Source organism: Polyergus mexicanus, unplaced genomic scaffold (genome assembly GCF_030449975.1).
Source record: "Polyergus mexicanus isolate NDT 795.1 unplaced genomic scaffold, iyPolMexi1.0 SCAF_26, whole genome shotgun sequence".
NCBI classification, from domain to species: domain Eukaryota; kingdom Metazoa; phylum Arthropoda; class Insecta; order Hymenoptera; family Formicidae; genus Polyergus; species Polyergus mexicanus.
This window is the reverse complement of record NW_027223346.1, coordinates 2,291,124-2,312,814: the sequence shown is the minus strand read 5'-3', so window position 1 is coordinate 2,312,814 and position 21,691 is coordinate 2,291,124. Positions and strand designations below refer to the sequence as shown.

The 21,691-nt window shown below is 33.6% G+C and overlaps 1 protein-coding gene and 1 long non-coding RNA gene across 2 annotated transcripts; both read right to left on the bottom strand.

Moving 5' to 3' along the window:
• Nucleotides 1-10,663: 10,663 nt before the first annotated feature.
• LOC138943328 (uncharacterized) lies at nt 10,664-13,051 on the bottom strand. The gene is made up of 6 exons (XM_070314058.1): nt 12,864-13,051; nt 12,481-12,768; nt 12,312-12,362; nt 12,008-12,231; nt 11,760-11,922; nt 10,664-11,679 (listed from the first exon to the last, which is right to left on the bottom strand). Exons 1-6 carry the CDS (start codon nt 12,943-12,945, stop codon nt 11,546-11,548), a joined length of 942 nt encoding a protein of 313 aa, XP_070170159.1. The 5' UTR covers nt 12,946-13,051; the 3' UTR covers nt 10,664-11,545.
• Nucleotides 13,052-15,012: 1,961 nt separating this feature from the next.
• Nucleotides 15,013-17,162, bottom strand: LOC138943305 (uncharacterized). Its single transcript, XR_011448451.1, has 3 exons — nt 16,552-17,162; nt 16,317-16,448; nt 15,013-15,340 (listed from the first exon to the last, which is right to left on the bottom strand). It is a non-coding gene; the product is annotated as an uncharacterized lncRNA (long non-coding RNA).
• Between the last annotated feature and the right edge of the window lie 4,529 nt (nt 17,163-21,691).

Below are 21,691 nucleotides of genomic sequence, written 5' to 3'. Positions count from 1 at the left end.
AGGATATACGTTTTTCTGCGCACAAAGCTGAGATCGCTATGTACGCAAGTAGTGTTCGTTCGGAACGTCTTAGTTACGTGTCAGTATGTGAGATTTGTCTAAAATTCTTGTGCAACATCAAGGAAATTGAGAAGAACCGCTTCACGGCATACATTGTTAAAATCGCTATGCACGCAAGTTTTGTTCATTCGGAACGTCTTAGTTACGTGTCAGTAAGTGAGTTTAGTCGAAAATTCTTGCACGACATTAAGGAAATTGAGGATATACGTTTTTCTGCGCACAAAGTTGAGATCGCTATGTACGCAAGTTTTGTTCGTTCGGAACGTCTTGGTTACGTGTCAGTAAGTGAGATTTGTCTAAAATTGTTGTGCAACATCAAGGAAATTGAGAAGAACCGCTTCACGGCATACATTGTTAAAATCGCTATGTACGCAAGTTTTGTTCGTTCGGAACGTCTTAGTTACGTGTCAGTAAGTGAGTTTAGTCGAAAATTCTTGCACGATATTAAGGAAATTGAGGATATACGTTTTTCTGCGCACAAAGCTGAGATCGCTTTGTACGCAAGTTTTGTTCGTTCGGAACGTCTAAGTTACGTGTCACTAAGTGAGATTTGTCTAAAATTCTTGTGCAACATCAAGGAAATTGAGAAAAACCGCTTCACGGCATACATTGTTAAAATCGCTATGTACGCAAGTTTTGTTCGTTCGGAACGTCTTAGTTACGTGTCAGTAAGTGAGTTTAGTCGAAAATTCTTGCACGACATTAGGGAAATTGAGGATATACGTTTTCTGCGCACAAAGCTGAGATCGCTATGTACGCAAGTTTTGTTCGTTCGGAACGTCTTAGTTACGTGTCAGTAAGTGAGATTTGTCTAAAATTCTTGCACGACATTAAGGAAATTGAGGATATACGTTTTTCTGCGCACAAAGCTGAGATCGCTATGTACGCAAGTTTTGTTCGTTCGGAACGTCTTAGTTACGTGTCAGTAAGTGAGTTTAGTCGAAAATTCTTCCACGACATTAAGGAAATTGAGGATATACGTTTTTCTGCGCACAAAGCTGAGATCGCTATGTACGCAAGTTTTGTTCGTTCGGAACGTCTTGGTTACGTGTCAGTAAGTGAGTTTAGTCAAAAATTCTTGCACGACATTAAGGAAATTGAGGATATACGTTTTTCTGCGCACAAAGCTGAGATCGCTATGTACGCAAGTTTTGTTCGTTCGGAACGTCTTAGTTACGTGTCAGTAAGTGAGTTTAGTCGAAAATTCTTGCACGACATTAAGGAAATTGAGGATATACGTTTTTCTGCGCACAAAGCTGAAATCGCTATGTACGCAAGTTTTGTTCGTTCGGAACGTCTTAGTTACGTGTCAATAAGTGAGTTTAGTCGAAAATTCTTGTACAACGTTAAAGAAATTGAGGATATACGTTTCACGGCATACATTGTTAAATTCGCTATGTACGCAAGTTTTGTTCGTTCGGTACGTCTTAGTTACGTGTCAGTAAGTGAGTCTAGTCGAAAATTCTTGCACAACATTAAGGAAATTGAGGATATACGTCTTTCTGCGCACAAAGCTGAGATCGCTATGTACGCAAGTTTTGTTCGTTCGGAACGTCTTAGTTACGTGTCAGTAAGTGAGTTTAGTCGAAAATTCTTGTGCAACATCAAGGAAATTGAGAAGAACCGCTTCACGGCATACATTGTTAAAATCGCTATGTACGCAAGTTTTGTTCGTTCGGAACGTCTTAGTTACGTGTCAGTAAGTGAGTTTAGTCGAAAATTCTTGCACGACATTAAGGAAATTGAGGATATACGTTTTTCTGCGCACAAAGCTGAGATCGCTATGTACGCAAGTTTTGTTCGTTCGGAACGTCTTAGTTACGTGTCACTAAGTGAGATTTGTCTAAAATTTTTGTGCAACATCAAGGAAATTGAGAAGAACCGCTTCACGGCATACATTGTTAAAATCGCTATGTACGCAAGTTTTGTTCGTTCGGAACGTCTTAGTTACGTGTCAGTAAGTGAGATTTGTCTAAAATTCTTGTGCAACATCAAGGAAATTGAGAAGAACCGCTTCACGGCATACATTGTTAAAATCGCTATGTACGCAAGTTTTGTTCGTTCGGAACGTCTTAGTTACGTGTCAGTAAGTGAGTTTAGTCGAAAATTCTTGCACGACATTAAGGAAATTGAGGATATACGTTTTTCTGCGCACAAAGCTGAGATCGCTATGTACGCAAGTTTTGTTCGTTCGGAACGTCTTAGTTACGTGTCACTAAGTGAGATTTGTCTAAAATTCTTGTGCAACATCAAGGAAATTGAGAAAAACCGCTTCACGGCATACATTGTTAAAATCGCTATGTACGCAAGTTTTGTTCGATCGGAACGTCTTAGTTACGTGTCAGTAAGTGAGATTTGTCTAAAATTCTTGTGCAACATCAAGGAAATTGAGAAGAACCGCTTCACGGCATACATTGTTAAAATCGCTATGTACGCAAGTTTTGTTCTTTCGGAACGTCATAGTTACGTGTCAGTAAGTGAGTTTAGTCGAAAATTCTTGCACGACATTAAGGAAATTGAGGATATACGTTTTGCTGCGCACAAAGCTGAGATCGCTATGTACGCAAGTTTTGTTTGTTCGGAACGTCTTAGTTACGTGTCAGTAAGTGAGTTTAGTCGAAAATTCTTGCACGACATTAAGGAAATTGAGGATATACGTTTTTCTGCGCACAAAGCTGAGATCGCTATGTACGCAAGTTTTGTTCGTTCGGAACGTCTTAGTTACGTGTCAGTAGGTGAGTTTAGTCGAAAATTCTTGCACGACATTAAGGAAATTGAGGATATACGTTTTTCTGCGCACAAAGCTGAGATCGCTATGTACGCAAGTAGTGTTCGTTCGGAACGTCTTAGTTACGTGTCAGTATGTGAGATTTGTCTAAAATTCTTGTGCAACATCAAGGAAATTGAGAAGAACCGCTTCGCGGCATACATTGTTAAAATCGCTATGCACGCAAGTTTTGTTCATTCGGAACGTCTTAGTTACGTGTCAGTAAGTGAGTTTAGTCGAAAATTCTTGCACGACATTAAGGAAATTGAGGATATACGTTTTTCTGCGCACAAAGTTGAGATCGCTATGTACGCAAGTTTTGTTCGTTCGGAACGTCTTGGTTACGTGTCAGTAAGTGAGATTTGTCTAAAATTGTTGTGCAACATCAAGGAAATTGAGAAGAACCGCTTCACGGCATACATTGTTAAAATCGCTATGTACGCAAGTTTTGTTCGTTCGGAACGTCTTAGTTACGTGTCAGTAAGTGAGTTTAGTCGAAAATTCTTGCACGACATTAAGGAAATTGAGGATATACGTTTTTCTGCGCACAAAGCTGAGATCGCTATGTACGCAAGTTTTGTTCGTTCGGAACGTCTTAGTTACGTGTCAGTAAGTGAGTTTAGTCGAAAATTCTTGCACGACATTAAGGAAATTGAGGATATACGTTTTTCTGCGCACAAAGCTGAAATCGCTATGTACGCAAGTTTTGTTCGTTCGGAACGTCTTAGTTACGTGTCAATAAGTGAGTTTAGTCGAAAATTCTTGTACAACGTTAAAGAAATTGAGGATATACGTTTCACGGCATACATTGTTAAATTCGCTATGTACGCAAGTTTTGTTCGTTCGGTACGTCTTAGTTACGTGTCAGTAAGTGAGTCTAGTCGAAAATTCTTGCACGACATTAAGGAAATTGAGGATATACGTCTTTCTGCGCACAAAGCTGAGATCGCTATGTACGCAAGTTTTGTTCGTTCGGAACGTCTTAGTTACGTGTCAGTAAGTGAGTTTAGTCGAAAATTCTTGTGCAACATCAAGGAAATTGAGAAGAACCGCTTCACGGCATACATTGTTAAAATCGCTATGTACGCAAGTTTTGTTCGTTCGGAACGTCTTAGTTACGTGTCAGTAAGTGAGTTTAGTCGAAAATTCTTGCACGACGTTAAGGAAATTGAGGATATACGTTTTTCTGCGCACAAAGCTGAGATCGCTATGTACGCAAGTTTTGTTCGTTCGGAACGTCTTAGTTACGTGTCACTAAGTGAGATTTGTCTAAAATTTTTGTGCAACATCAAGGAAATTGAGAAGAACCGCTTCACGGCATACATTGTTAAAATCGCTATGTACGCAAGTTTTGTTCGTTCGGAACGTCTTAGTTACGTGTCAGTAAGTGAGATTTGTCTAAAATTCTTGTGCAACATCAAGGAAATTGAGAAGAACCGCTTCACGGCATACATTGTTAAAATCGCTATGTACGCAAGTTTTGTTCGTTCGGAACGTCTTAGTTACGTGTCAGTAAGTGAGTTTAGTCGAAAATTCTTGCACGACATTAAGGAAATTGAGGATATACGTTTTCCTGCGCACAAAGCTGAGATCGCTATGTACGCAAGTTTTGTTCGTTCGGAACGTCTTAGTTACGTGTCACTAAGTGAGATTTGTCTAAAATTCTTGTGCAACATCAAGGAAATTGAGAAAAACCGCTTCACGGCATACATTGTTAAAATCGCTATGTACGCAAGTTTTGTTCGATCGGAACGTCTTAGTTACGTGTCAGTAAGTGAGATTTGTCTAAAATTCTTGTGCAACATCAAGGAAATTGAGAAGAACCGCTTCACGGCATACATTGTTAAAATCGCTATGTACGCAAGTTTTGTTCTTTCGGAACGTCATAGTTACGTGTCAGTAAGTGAGTTTAGTCGAAAATTCTTGCACGACATTAAGGAAATTGAGGATATACGTTTTTCTGTGCACAAAGCTGAGATCGCTCTGTACGCAAGTTTTGTTCGTTCGGAACGTCTTAGTTACGTGTCACTAAGTGAGATTTGTCTAAAATTCTTCTGCAACGTCAAGGAAATTGAGAAGTACCGCTTCACGGCATACATTGTTAAAATCGCTATGTACGCAAGTTTTGTTCGTTCGGAACGTCTTAGTTACGTGTCAGTAAGTGAGTTTAGTCGAAAATTCTTGCACGACATTAAGGAAATTGAGGATATACGTTTTGCTGCGCACAAAGCTGAGATCGCTATGTACGCAAGTTTTGTTCGTTCGGAACGTCTTAGTTACGTGTCAGTAAGTGAGTTTAGTCGAAAATTCTTGCACGACATTAAGGAAATTGAGGATATACGTTTTTCTGCGCACAAAGCTGAGATCGCTATGTACGCAAGTTTTGTTCGTTCGGAACGTCTTAGTTACGTGTCAGTAAGTGAGTTTAGTCGATAATTCTTCCACGACATTAAGGAAATTGAGGATATACGTTTTTCTGCGCACAAAGCTGAGATCGCTATGTACGCAAGTTTTGTTCGTTCGGAACGACTTAGTTACGTGTCAGTAAGTGAGTTTAGTCGAAAATTCTTGCACGACATTAAGGAAATTGAGGATATACGTTTTTCTGCGCACAAAGCTGAGATCGCTATGTACGCAAGTTTTGTTCGTTCGGAACGTCTTGGTTACGTGTCAGTAAGTGAGTTTAGTCGAAAATTCTTGCACGACATTAAGGAAATTGAGGATATACGTTTTTCTGCGCACAAAGCTGAGATCGCTATGTACGCAAGTTTTGTTCGTTCGGAACGTCTTAGTTACGTGTCAGTAAGTGAGTTTAGTCGAAAATTCTTGCACGACATTAAGGAAATTGAGGATATACGTTTTTCTGCGCACAAAGTTGAGATCGCTATGTACGCAAGTTTTGTTCGTTCGGAACGTCTTAGTTACGTGTCAGTAAGTGAGATTTGTCTAAAAATCTTGTGCAACATCAAGGAAATTGAGAAGAACCGCTTCACGGCATACATTGTTAAAATCGCTATGCACGCAAGTTTTGTTCGTTCGGAACGTCTTAGTTACGTGTCAGTAAGTGAGTTTAGTCGAAAATTCTTGCACGACATTAAGGAAATTGAGGATATACGTTTTTCTGCGCACAAAGTTGAGATCGCTATGTACGCAAGTTTTGTTCGTTCGGAACGTCTTAGTTACGTGTCAGTAAGTGAGATTTGTCTAAAATTGTTGTGCAACATCAAGGAAATTGAGCAGAACCGCTTCACGGCATACATTGTTAAAATCGCTATGTACGCAAGTTTTGTTCGTTCGGAACGTCTTAGTTACGTGTCAGTAAGTGAGTTTAGTCGAAAATTCTTGCACGACGTTAAGGAAATTGAGGATATACGTTTTTCTGCGCACAAAGCTGAGATCGCTATGTACGCAAGTTTTGTTCGTTCGGAACGTCTTAGTTACGTGTCAGTAAGTGAGTTTAGTCGAAAATTCTTGCACGACATTAAGGAAATTGAGGATATACGTTTTTCTGCGCACAAAGCTGAAATCGCTATGTACGCAAGTTTTGTTCGTTCGGAACGTCTTAGTTACGTGTCAATAAGTGAGTTTAGTCGAAAATTCTTGTACAACGTTAAAGAAATTGAGGATATACGTTTCACGGCATACATTGTTAAATTCGCTATGTACGCAAGTTTTGTTCGTTCGGTACGTCTTAGTTACGTGTCAGTAAGTGAGTCTAGTCGAAAATTCTTGCACGACATTAAGGAAATTGAGGATATACGTCTTTCTGCGCACAAAGCTGAGATCGCTATGTACGCAAGTTTTGTTCGTTCGGAACGTCTTAGTTACGTGTCAGTAAGTGAGTCTAGTCGAAAATTCTTGCACGACATTAAGGAAATTGAGGATATACGTTTTTCTGCGCACAAAGCTGAGATCGCTATGTACGCAAGTTTTGTTCGTTCGGAACGTCTTAGTTACGTGTCAGTAAGTGAGTTTAGTCCAAAATTCTTGCACGACATTAAGGAAATTGAGGATATACGTTTTTCTGCGCACAAAGCTGAAATCGCTATGTACGCAAGTTTTGTTCGTTCGGAACGTCTTAGTTACGTGTCAATAAGTGAGTTTAGTCGAAAATTCTTGTACAACGTTAAAGAAATTGAGGATATACGTTTCACGGCATACATTGTTAAATTCGCTATGTACGCAAGTTTTGTTCGTTCGGAACGTCTTAGTTACGTGTCAGTAAGTGAGTTTAGTCGAAAATTCTTGTGCAACATCAAGGAAATTGAGAAGAACCGCTTCACTGCATACACTGTTAAAATCGCTATGTACGCAAGTTTTGTTCGTTCGGAACGTCTTAGTTACGTGTCAGTAAGTGAGTTTAGTCGAAAATTCTTGCACGACATTAAGGAAATTGAGGATATACGTTTTTTCGCGCACAAAGCTGAGATCGCTATGTACGCAAGTTTTGTTCGTTCGGAACGTCTTAGTTACGTGTCACTAAGTGAGATTTGTATAAAATTTTTGTGCAACATCAAGGAAATTGAGAAGAACCGCTTCACGGCATACATTGTTAAAATCGCTATGTACGCAAGTTTTGTTCGTTCGGAACGTCTTAGTTACGTGTCAGTAAGTGAGATTTGTCTAAAATTCTTCTGCAACATCAAGGAAATTGAGAAGAACCGCTTCACGGCATACATTGTTAAAATCGCTATGTACGCAAGTTTTGTTCTTTCGGAACGTCGTAGTTACGTGTCAGTAAGTGAGTTTAGTCGAAAACTCTTGCACGACATTAAGGAAATTGAGGATATACGTTTTTCTGCGCACAAAGCTGAGATCGCTCTGTACGCAAGTTTTGTTCGTTCGGAACGTCTTAGTTACGTGTCAGTAAGTGAGTTTAGTCGATAATTCTTCCACGACATTAAGGAAATTGAGGATATACGTTTTTCTGCGCACAAAGCTGAGATCGCTATGTACGCAAGTTTTGTTCGTTCGGAACGACTTAGTTACGTGTCAGTAAGTGAGTTTAGTCGAAAATTCTTGCACGACATTAAGGAAATTGAGGATATACGTTTTTCTGCGCACAAAGCTGAGATCGCTATGTACGCAAGTTTTGTTCGTTCGGAACGTCTTGGTTACGTGTCAGTAAGTGAGTTTAGTCGAAAATTCTTGCACGACATTAAGGAAATTGAGGATATACGTTTTTCTGCGCACAAAGCTGAGATCGCTATGTACGCAAGTTTTGTTCGTTCGGAACGTCTTAGTTACGTGTCAGTAAGTGAGTTTAGTCGAAAATTCTTGCACGACATTAAGGAAATTGAGGATATACGTTTTTCTGCGCACAAAGTTGAGATCGCTATGTACGCAAGTTTTGTTCGTTCGGAACGTCTTAGTTACGTGTCAGTAAGTGAGATTTGTCTAAAAATCTTGTGCAACATCAAGGAAATTGAGAAGAACCGCTTCACGGCATACATTGTTAAAATCGCTATGCACGCAAGTTTTGTTCGTTCGGAACGTCTTAGTTACGTGTCAGTAAGTGAGTTTAGTCGAAAATTCTTGCACGACATTAAGGAAATTGAGGATATACGTTTTTCTGCGCACAAAGTTGAGATCGCTATGTACGCAAGTTTTGTTCGTTCGGAACGTCTTAGTTACGTGTCAGTAAGTGAGATTTGTCTAAAATTGTTGTGCAACATCAAGGAAATTGAGAAGAACCGCTTCACGGCATACATTGTTAAAATCGCTATGTACGCAAGTTTTGTTCGTTCGGAACGTCTTAGTTACGTGTCAGTAAGTGAGTTTAGTCGAAAATTCTTGCACGACATTAAGGAAATTGAGGATATACGTTTTTCTGCGCACAAAGCTGAGATCGCTTTGTACGCAAGTTTTGTTCGTTCGGAACGTCTTAGTTACGTGTCACTAAGTGAGATTTGTCTAAAATTCTTGTGCAACATCAAAGAAATTGAGAAGAACCGCTTCACGGCATATATTGTTAAAATAGCTATGTACGCAAGTTTTGTTCGTTCGGAACGTCTTAGTTACGTGTCAGTAAGTGAGTTTAGTCGAAAATTCTTGCACGACGTTAAGGAAATTGAGGATATACGTTTTTCTGCGCACAAAGCTGAGATCGCTATGTACGCAAGTTTTGTTCGTTCGGAACGTCTTAGTTACGTGTCAGTAAGTGAGTTTAGTCGAAAATTCTTGCACGACATTAAGGAAATTGAGGATATACGTTTTTCTGCGCACAAAGCTGAAATCGCTATGTACGCAACCCAATAAACACTGTTTTGTAACTTTTACAGAACATTTACAAAACAGCTGTTCGCTGTTGTGGTAACCGTTATGTCCACGATTAAGTAACGTTTAGATGGAAATGTCAGCAACATTATTCTTGTATATCAAACATAATAGATACATGAAATTAAAATGTAATAGATACATAAAATTTATATATGAAATTACATAACTATAACAGAACATAGTAAACACTGTTCTGTAACATTTACATAACATTGACAGAACAGATATGGTAACCATTATGTCAACTTTTAAAACGTAATAGATACATAAAATTTATATATATAAATTACGTAACTGTAACAGAACATAGTAAACACTGTTCTGTAACATTGAGAGAACAGATATGGTAACGATTATGTCAACTTTTAAATGATGTTTAGATGAAAATATCAGCAACATTATGCCTGTATATAATACGTAATAGATACATAAAATTTAGATATAAAATTACGTCATTATAATAGAATTTAGTACACACTGTTCTGTAATATTTATATATTATTTACAGAACACATATTATCTGTTCTAGTAACCATTATGTAATTTACAGGTAACATTTAGATCAAAATGTCACGTATTATATACAGCAACACTATGCTGTATATAATATGTAACAAAATGATAATAACAAATAACAAATATCTAAAATTTAGACATGAAATTAAGTAACTATAATAGAATAGTCTTTTTTCAGTCTAATCATTGATAAATATATATATTAATAATACATATATATTTATCAATGATTAAAATGAAGAAACTATTCTGCTATAGTTGAATATACAGCGCAAAATTATTGATTGGATAAAATTACTAATGGTTGTTTTTTTATTAAAATTAAGAGAATTAACTTATATTATTTATGTTTAGAAAATCGTGTATATATAAAGATATGGATATATATAACAATAAAAACTTGATTTCTTGAACAACTCTTTATTTCCACATATGCTAAATTGTTAAATAAATGAATCTTGTAACAAATTTATGAATAAATCTTTTAACAAATATTATTAATATTTATAAAATTAATTTTTGTTTCAAATTACAATTATAATGATAATTTAAATTATATTACATAACTTTAGATATTTTTTTTAAGAGAAAACTTTAAATATACTAATAGCTAATAATAATTTCAAACTTAAATAACAAATTGCACTTATATTGTATTAATTAATATACTTTTAAACAACAATTAGAATCACAAAATTAAAAAGAATCAAATTCACGTATTTTTGCAAAAAAAATGTCATATGGTCGTAGAACTGTTTAAAAAAAGCATTTTAAAGAGAAAATGTTAAGTTTTATTACAATTAATACAATTGATGAAAAAATTGTTCTCTACGTACTCGCCTATTAAAGTTGAAGTTTTTTTCTACAATTACAAAGCTCATTTTAAAGTAGCACCACTTGTAATAAAATCTGTATAAGAAAAATCGTTAGAAAAATCTCCGTTAGAGCATTGGAAAGTTATGTTTTCTAGCTTTAAAATTTGTTTTAAATATCATTCTGTGATAATTTTTTCGAAAAGTATATCAATTTGAATTTCATCCTTTCTACGCCTTTTTACGCCGAAGTACAATAATTTCCTAATTTTGTTGCAAAATATAGTACACTAATAACAATTAATAATATTATAAATTAATTAAATTTAGAAATATTATAAATTATAAATTTATTATAATAGTAATTAATATGATAAATTTAAACTTCACGGTACACTCGAGTATTCGCGATATTATTTTTTGTTTTAACGCTATACATCAATAAGAAATGAGTTTTTTAGGCTTCTCCCCACATGAAAACTATAATTTTTACATCCATAAACTTTTCATAAACACACTTGTCAAAATCTTTGAGATTCATGTATGATTCGTTAATTATAACACATTTGTTAATAATATAAGTGTGTACCGTTAGAATAAATCTAATTTAAACAAAAATGGAAACGCAATTCGATTTTCATTTGAAAGAAAAACAATAAAGCAATTATACTTTTTGTAATTAAAAAGATTGTTAGATAAACTATTAAATGTATCAACATAATGCATACTTTAATTCTACTAATTCTCCTAAAAGAAGTATTTAACTCAAATAATGACGTTGAGAACTCAAAATGAAAAGAGTGCAGACTATGATTTTAGATTTTAGAACATAAAAATTTAAAAACTTAAGTATTTAACACTAAATCTACCGACAACTTATTTATACCAAATGCAGAAATTTTTAAACTTTGATAACGTTTTGACCGATTGTTTAACCAGTCGTGGTAGGTTTAGTGTTAAAATCATTCAATATAAAAAAAACATTAGTTAAAAAAAATATTTCTTATGTTAATTAAGACTCTAGGCCAATAAAAAAAAGATCATAAGCCGAAAGCTCATAGACTAATAAGAAAAAAGATTATAATGAAAAAATAATAAGCTTTTGAGACATTTAAATAACTTGCGGATTTGCTTCTTCAGAGTCTTTTTGTTGTCTGCTAAGCCTTTGACCACCTTGGCGAAACCATTCTTTCGTGATGTCTTCAAACTCTTTGTTTGTGAATTGATGTTGAGCCAAAATTGTTGCTGAATTATTAAAAAAATTTTACATTAAATTAAATTGCATATTTTATAAATTTATTTATAAATATAAAAATATATTTTACCTTGTATTCCCGTCAATATAAACTTTAAACTACTTATTTTAAAATGATTACGTAGTCCTTTCCAGGATGATACCTTGGCAACTTCATTAGAAAATAAAGTTCGATATATACGAATTAAATTTTCTTTAGCGGACCCTCCGCCTATGCGAGATATATACAGCATCTTTAGAAATAAAACATACCAATAATATAATTTACATTATTCTATTTAAATAAAATTTGCATTTAAATAACTTAATTAAACTTACAAATTTGTTGTACTCATCTGCATTTTCTGATAAATTCTTTTCAAAAGCTATTATTTCATTTATACTCTTAAACGGAAAAGATTTTTGTATATTTGATGTATCCCTGGCAGAGTCTTTAGACTTATGTTGGTTATGTTGTGTTTCTATGTTTTTTAAACGAATATCTATAGTTTGTATGTCTAATGAAATTGTAGTTATAGCTGTACATATTTTTTCAAAATTATCTAAAAAATTAATAATATTGAGTAAACAATGCCATAAAGAGATATTAATAAAATTATAAGATAAAAAGTAAATACAAAACCTTCCATTTTATCTGACATTTCTGACACTAACGTATATACATCCTGCATATCTAGAAATATTAAAAAAGTATTAGATTACTCATAATAAACAATAACTATAATTTAAAAAAAAACCGTTTTATTATAGAGATAATAAAAATGGAATAAAAGAATTAAAATAAAAATTACTTTTGTGAGGTACTATAGTTCCATCAAGAATTTCCATATCAATATTATTAATAATTGTTGAATCCAAAATATTTGAGATTGATTGAATATTTTTGGCTGATTGTGAGACATTGTGGATTGATGGTGGATTTGGTATAATTGAACGTGAGTCATCAGAATCAGATTCAGATTCATTATCATAAACTGTATTTAGTGACCGTTTTGTGCATGACTTCTTTATTTGATTTGTATTATTTTCATCGCTTGAAGAATAATTCGTTGCTCTTTGTCTAGCCTCATCTAATGAATCTTGATTAGGACAAAACCGTAATTTACAAATTACATTATTTTTTTAAAATATTAAAAAAATAATTACATAAATTCTGAAGTAAAATATAAATTACCATAATATCCATGAAATTTGATAGGATAAAGTGTCCATTTAGGATTATTAGTAACAGGTGGAGTTTGTTTCACAATAAACATGTTTATATTTTTTACCGATGGCCATCAGCATTCTGTTAAATTGGAAGAAAGCCATAAAGATGGAACTTCTGATACGATCTCTTCTTCATTATTCCCACCGCTTGGAAAAGTTACGACAGCGAAATGTTTTACCATTATTAATAATCTGTAAAAAAGTAAAACTTGTTAATTAATTTAATATTGTTTTCAATTATATATTCTATCAATATGAGTACTCGCCATAAACATATATCTTGTTGGTGCAGTAAAGGCAAGATCACAGCTTCTTCGTCACATAAAGGCAGTTTTACACATTTTAATTTAATATCAGACAATGGAATAGTAATTAACTCATACTGTGACTCGTTAATTTTTTTAATTCCGATATTTAAAGAGTTGCATGGAATGCGAAAAAATGATTTAATATTTAAATACTTTTTGCCAATAATGTAAATCTGTTTATTTTTAAAATAAATTGTCGTAAGTGAAATCGTTGTACCATCTAACAAAAGACAACAATTATCAGCAGTTCTTGTACTTAGATAGAAACCTTTACATTGAATTGATTTTATTATCTTTTTGCCATTTATAATACGTACTTTTGGTATTGGATAATTCTTTTCTACATTTGTTATATTAAAATTATCTTCTTCTTTACAACGATTGACTAATTGTTCTAATGGCCGACTCGAAGATCTAATTCTTGATTTAATTTTTTGCATGTAATTTTCGAACTTAAACGCACTAAATTTATTTAACACTCCCCATAATTTTACATAATAACACAAATGAATTAAATTATGAACGTTATATGATAAATATTGACGACCATATAATGTGCAATAATTTTCAACAAAATACAATAATAAACTGTGTGCATAATCAAGCAGTTGTACGCAATATTCTTTGCTACATAAAATTCGAATTGCTATGCTCAGACTCAAAAAATGAACATATTTATCACGTGATAATTTTTTAAAAAAGATTATTGGCCCAGTATATAATAATAATTGTCTTAATTCGGTGGCTTTAAAGCGATCAACCTCATCTAATTTCCTTGGCTTTCTAGCAAATTCCTTAGGTAGGAATAATGACATAGATAATAAAGAAGTTGAAGCAAGAGTTATCTGAGTTGCAACCATACGAACATTATGTTTACCTTTAATCCAAAACTGCAACAATTTTTTCATTACTCCTAATAGTACGAGATGCATGTAGTCTAAAGGAAATTGAGTAACCATTCCAATGTTTAAATCTTCAAGATTTGAAGTGATTTTATGGTGTTCTTCTTGTTTTCTTAATTTAAAAGATTCATCTGATCTTAACATTGCATTAATTTCTGGGTACGTTACTCGATTTTCTATGTAATCTCCCTCTTGAATACAATTACCGCATCCAAAATACGCATTATGTCCTTTAGTTCCCTTGATAAACGATTTTGCAGGAGCATCGCAGATAAATACGTTCAATTTCACAGTTATTTTTTTGCCGTATTCTACAATGCCAGTTCGGAAAATTTCTAAACAATCATCCTTAAAATATTTCAAAAAAGTATTGCAACATTTTGGCTTTTCAAAACCATGATAAACACCAATTATAAACGGTTCGGTGTAAATATCTGCAACTATACTACCTAAAATAGGCCAAAATTGACTCCCAGAAGATTTTGTTAAAGGAAGACCATCTATATTCACATTAATATTTATCTGAGATGGTAAATTATTTCGACAATAATGCTTACGAATAGATTTTTTCAAACTATCATCTAAACCTGCATGATAATATTTTCCTGGTGTCATTTCAATAATGTCTACTTGTTTGGGCGTTTGAAATAGAGTTCGAGCATCAATCGGAACATTATGGCCGTATTTTACTAGAATTTTCAGTAAACTACTAATAGCAGAATGACTGACACGATTTTCAATAGCCCATAATCGGATGTCGTTAATAAGTTCTGTTTTACAAAATTCTGTTTTAGAAAATTTATCACTTGAAATACTTAACTGAAGACTATTTTTATCAATACTAATTTCCGAATGTTCAGAAACTAAATCATGATTATTTTCTATACACTTATGAGTGTTCATTACATTGGAATAATCGATATCAATTTCTTTTAGTACATTTTGCTGCTGAGGTAATTGTTCGATGTTACCTGGCCCATTCGATAAACTTACGATATTATTTTGAATTTCCAAATTTGAATTAATAGTCATTTGGCAGATATTACGAAATTTTTTTAAGAAAATACGTCGCCGCTGCCTTGGCGTTAAAGAATTAATGTCTAGTCTTAATTTTGATTTGGACATAATATAATTTTATAAAGCAATAGGAAATAGATGAATTGCGATTATGTATACGAATATAGGTTTGGGTTTGCCTGATATTATTGTTTATATTATATTTTCCTTTTTCACTGAAACAATATATAGGAAGCTTATATGGAGAATTAAAAATATTTTGACAAATAAAAAATGTTTTAAGACATTTGCAGTTTTTTATAGAAACAAACTAATTCAATAATTAAAATATAATTTATGTAATATTTTAAGGACGCTAATAGAAAATTTCAGAAAAAATGCAATCTATGTTTCTTAAATAGTATTTCATTTATATATAAAAAATTTGATTTCTCACAATTATGGTGAAACAACCTACATAATTTTTTAATGTCTTTTAACGGAAATATTTTTGTAATGTATTTTAGTGTTGTAATTAATTAAACACGAATAATTTTTTTTGTTACGTTGCATGTTATTATAAACTATAAATTATAAATTAAAGTAATTATATAAGCATATTGCACGCATAATATTTACAATTTTTTAAGACCTATAACTTCATTATGTAATGACTTGTAATAATTAATGCTATCATGTTTAAATATTTTATACTTGAATAAAAATCAGTTTACATCAAATTAATTCACGATCAAATACCAAATTGAAAAATTAAGACTCATGCATAGAAAATATTTATTAATTATAAGATTCTATTTCATTTGCAAAAAATTATTATGAAAACAGTCAATAATAAACTTTCAAAATATATGAAGTATTCGAAAAAATATATCTACAGTTTTTTCTAATGCAGATATCTTGTTCAACAATATAAAAGCTATATTTCATAATTGATATCATTTATCATTGGAATTACCATTACGATCATTATAAAAAAATTATAAACCGGAATTTAGTATGCCGCAATGCAATAAAAAATAAAAAATCTATAATTAAGAAATGATGTAACTTTACACTCGAAATATTCAAGCTTCTGATTCAAAAAGTAGTGCAAATAAGAGATTTCTTGTTTTTCTCATTATATGACCGTGCAACAAATATTGTAAAAAAAACATGGGAAAAATAATGTTGCATAAAATAAATCGTACTTACTATAAAAATGCCAAAATATAAAAATAATGAGGCAAAACTAGGTGTATCTTTCGCCGGCACGAGGTCCTTTGTCCTTTGTTAGGCGCACGTGGTTTTCAGTTTTCACGTGGTACGCGATGTATCTTTTGTTCACTGCACAAGAGGAATTCAATCTTTAGCATAGCTTTTTTACCACAAGACAACAATTATCATTTGTTGGCATTAATTATTAAGTTAATATTTATTTCATACTTACCAATATCTCGATACTGTTCACACTTTCAACACAATTTTTTCACACGCACAACTACTGTTTTCGTAGATTTGGCCATATTGAAAAGTAAAGCCTAGCGCGCAGAAGCTTGGGATGCTTTGTACGATGATTGCGCACTAGAGCTGCGTTCGGAAACATTACCCGTGTGCACACGAGCGACGTTCTATCTTTGTTTAACTTTTGGTACATAACAAAGATAGAACGACACTCGTGTGCACACGAGTGATGTTTCCGAACGCAGCCTTGCACGCATAGACATAGTATATCTAGACCGAGCGTTTGCCTTTATTTAAGGAGTGGGGGTAAAGATACACGTAGAAAAGGACATACTCTGTTCCGTGCTCCTTGCGTTCTCTCTCGCTCGCAAGTAGCAGCGACTATGTCTATGCTTGCACGTATACTTAATACGACTAACAATAAGCCAATCACAGACTTACCCCCTAGGGCATGTTCACATAACTTACACAGATGCATAATGTAGAGAAAAATTTACTAATTATGCGTCTTGCACAAAGAACATAAGTAAAAAATTTCAGTAAACGTATATTTACTTAATAATTACATAATATTCTATATGTTATAAATGAACAAAACAAAACTATGACGTATCAGTTATGTCAATAACGTAATGAATCTATAATTGTTACATAGAAATGTTATGTCATTTTGTCGTTACTCTATTATGTAACATTTATGCAATTTGGTGAACATAAATGTGTATACTCTAAAAGTTTCGTGAATGCCACGTAATTTTAACGACATAATTGACACGTTATGTTAAATATACATAACATTTATGTATTTTGGTGAATGTAAATGTATATACTCTAAAAGTTTCATACATGTTACGTAACTCTAATGATATAATTGAAATGTTATGTTAAATACGTAACAATTATGTATTTTGATAAATGTAAATGTGTATACTATAAAAATTTCATAAATGTTACATAACAGAAAAATAGTATACATATATCATTCAAAAAAAGATATCTGGTGCATATTTTAAAATTTTTTTTTTAATATATAATTTTATTTTCCACATTTATAACTCTATTAAGAAAATATGTTTCAAATACGTTTTTCTCAATGATATTATATGCATTTATCATCTTTTCAGAACACTCAAAAATGTCAACAATGGTATATATTTTTTTATGTGTAATACGATATGGAAATTTTGTTATTACTAGACATTACAAGTGTGCGCTTTGCGTGCGCCACACGCATTTATCGTGTGCGTGTGTGTCTGTGTATTACATATGTGTGTGTGTGTGTGTGTGTGTGTGTACATATATTATAATTTAACAACTAAGCTTCGGATAAAATTTTGATAAAGGAAAAATCGTCTTAGAATTAATTCAAGAATACGACATTTTAAGAACTAAAAGTTGTTTTGAATCACCCTGTATACACACAAAAAAAAATCAAATGTGGTACACACACAATAAATGTATATGGTGTGCACGGAGCACGCGTTTGTGATGTTGTAGTTCTTCTCTAAAAAAGGCATGATTGATATATTGTTACCGCTTTTAAATTATAAATAAATATATCGCAACTTTCCTCTCTCAAAATCTTTCATTTTCTTGTTTCTGCATAATTCTCTTCCTTTTACGAATTCTTTTTACAAGGTTTTAACAAAAATGTATACATTGACATCAATAAAATAATGTTAATGTTACATGTTTAACATAACGATACACTTATGTCGTTAGAGTTATGTAGCATTTATGAAGTTTTTAGAGTGTACACATTTACATTCACCAAAATACATAATTGGTACGTATTTAACATAACGTTTCAATTATGTCATTAGAGTTACGTAGCATTTATAAAACTTTTAGAGTATACACATTTACATTTCACCAAAATACATAAATGTTACGTATTTATTATAACGTTACAATTACGTCGTTAGAGTTACGTAGCATTTACGAAACTTTTAGAGTATGCACATTTACGTTCACAAAAATACATAAATGTTACGTATTTATTATAACGTTACAATTACGTCGTTAGAGTTACGTAGCATTTACGAAACTTTTAGAGTATGCACATTAACGTTCACAAAACTGTATAAATGTTACGTATTTATTATAACGTTACATTTACGTCGTTAGAGTTACGTAGCATTTACGAAACTTTTAGAGTATGCACATTAACGTTCACAAAACTGTAAAAATGTTACATAACAAAGTAACGACAAAATTACATAACAATTCTATGCAACAATTATAGATTTATTATGTTATTGATATAACTGATACGTTATAGTTTCATTTTAATGATCTGTAATATATACATATAGAATATTATATAATTGTTACGGAAATGAGCCCTGCGTGTTTACTGGGAAGTTTTGTTCGTTCGGAACGTCTTAGTTACGTGTCAATAAGTGAGTTTAGTCGAAAATTCTTGTACAACGTTAAAGAAATTGAGGATATACGTTTCACGGCATACATTGTTAAATTCGCTATGTACGCAAGTTTTGTTCGTTCGGAACGTCTTAGTTACGTGTCAGTAAGTGAGTTTAGTCGAAAATTCTTGTGCAACATCAAGGAAATTGAGAAGAACCGCTTCACTGCATACACTGTTAAAATCGCTATGTACGCAAGTTTTGTTCGTTCGGAACGTCTTAGTTACGTGTCAGTAAGTGAGTTTAGTCGAAAATTCTTGCACGACATTAAGGAAATTGAGAATATACGTTTTTCTGCGCACAAAGCTGAAATCGCTATGTACGCAAGTTTTGTTCGTTCGGAACGTCTTAGTTACGTGTCAATAAGTGAGTTTAGTCGAAAATTCTTGTACAACGTTAAAGAAATTGAGGATATACGTTTCACGGCATACATTGTTAAATTCGCTATGTACGCAAGTTTTGTTCGTTCGGTACGTCTTAGTTACGTGTCAGTAAGTGAGTCTAGTCGAAAATTCTTGCACGACATTAAGGAAATTGAGGATATACGTCTTTCTGCGCACAAAGCTGAGATCGCTATGTACGCAAGTTTTGTTCGTTCGGAACGTCTTAGTTACGTGTCAGTAAGTGAGTCTAGTCGAAAATTCTTGCACGACATTAAGGAAATTGAGGATATACGTTTTTCTGCGCACAAAGCTGAGATCGCTATGTACGCAAGTTTTGTTCGTTCGGAACGTCTTAGTTACGTGTCAGTAAGTGAGTTTAGTCCAAAATTCTTGCACGACATTAAGGAAATTGAGGATATACGTTTTTCTGCGCACAAAGCTGAAATCGCTATGTACGCAAGTTTTGTTCGTTCGGAACGTCTTAGTTACGTGTCAATAAGTGAGTTTAGTCGAAAATTCTTGTACAACGTTAAAGAAATTGAGGATATACGTTTCACGGCATACATTGTTAAATTCGCTATGTACGCAAGTTTTGTTCGTTCGGAACGTCTTAGTTACGTGTCAGTAAGTGAGTTTAGTCGAAAATTCTTGTGCAACATCAAGGAAATTGAGAAGAACCGCTTCACTGCATACACTGTTAAAATCGCTATGTACGCAAGTTTTGTTCGTTCGGAACGTCTTAGTTACGTGTCAGTAAGTGAGTTTAGTCGAAAATTCTTGCACGACATTAAGGAAATTGAGGATATACGTTTTTTCGCGCACAAAGCTGAGATCGCTATGTACGCAAGTTTTGTTCGTTCGGAACGTCTTAGTTACGTGTCACTAAGTGAGATTTGTATAAAATTTTTGTGCAACATCAAGGAAATTGAGAAGAACCGCTTCACGGCATACATTGTTAAAATCGCTATGTACGCAAGTTTTGTTCGTTCGGAACGTCTTAGTTACGTGTCAGTAAGTGAGTTTAGTCGAAAATTTTTGCACGACATTAAGGAAATTGAGGATATACGTTTTTCTGCGCACAAAGCTGAGATCGCTATGTACGCAAGTTTTGTTCGTTCGGAACGTCTTAGTTACGTGTCAGTAAGTGAGTTTAGTCGAAAATGCTTGCACGACATTAAGGAAATTGAGGATATACGTTTTTCTGCGCACAAAGCTGAGATCGCTATTTACGCAAGTTTTGTTCGTTCGGTACGTCTTAGTTACGTGTCAGTAAGTGAGTTTAATCGAAAATTCTTGCACGACATTAAGGAAATTGAGGATATACGTTTTTCTGCGCACAAAGCTGAGATCGCTATGTACGCAAGTTTTGTTCGTTCGGAACGTCTTAGTTACGTGTCTGTAAGTGAGTTTAGTCGAAAATTCTTGCACGACATTAAGGAAATTGAGGATATACGTTTTTCTGCGCTCAAAGCTGAGATCGCTATGTACGCAAGTTTTGTTCGTTCGGAACGTCTTAGTTATGTGTCAGTAAGTGAGTTTGGTCGAAAATTCTTGCACGACATTAAGGAAATTGAGGATATACGTTTTTCTGCGCACAAAGCTGAGATCGCTATGTACGCAAGTTTTGTTCGTTCGGATCGTCTTAGTTACGTGTCACTAAGTGAGATTTGTCTAAAATTCTTGTGCAACATCAAGGAAATTGAGGATATACGTTTTTCTGCGCACAAAGCTGATATCGCTATGTACGCAAGTTTTGTTCGTTCGGAACGTCTTAGTTACGTGTCACTAAGTGAGATTTGTCTAAAATTCTTGTGCAACATCAAGGAAATTGAGAAGAACCGCTGCACGGCATACATTGTTAAAATCGCTATGTACGCAAGTTTTGTTCGTTCGGAACGTCTTAGTTACGTGTCAGTAAGTGAGTTTAGTCGAAAATACTTGCACCACATTAAGGAAATTGAGGATATACGTTTTTCTGCGCACAAAGCTGAGATCGCTATGTACGCAAGTTTTGTTCGTTCGGAACGTCTTAGTTACGTGTCAGTAAGTGAGTTTAGTCGAAAATTCTTGCACGACATTAAGGAAATTGAGGATATACGTTTTTCTGCGCACAAAGCTGAGATCGCTATGTACGCAAGTTTTGTTCGTTCGGAACGTCTTAGTTACGTGTCACTAAGTGAGATTTGTCTAAAATTCTTGTGCAACATCAAGGAAATTGAGAAGAACCGCTGCACGGCATACATTGTTAAAATCGCTATGTACGCAAGTTTTGTTCGTTCGGAACGTCTTAGTTACGTGTCAGTAAGTGAGTTTAGTCGAA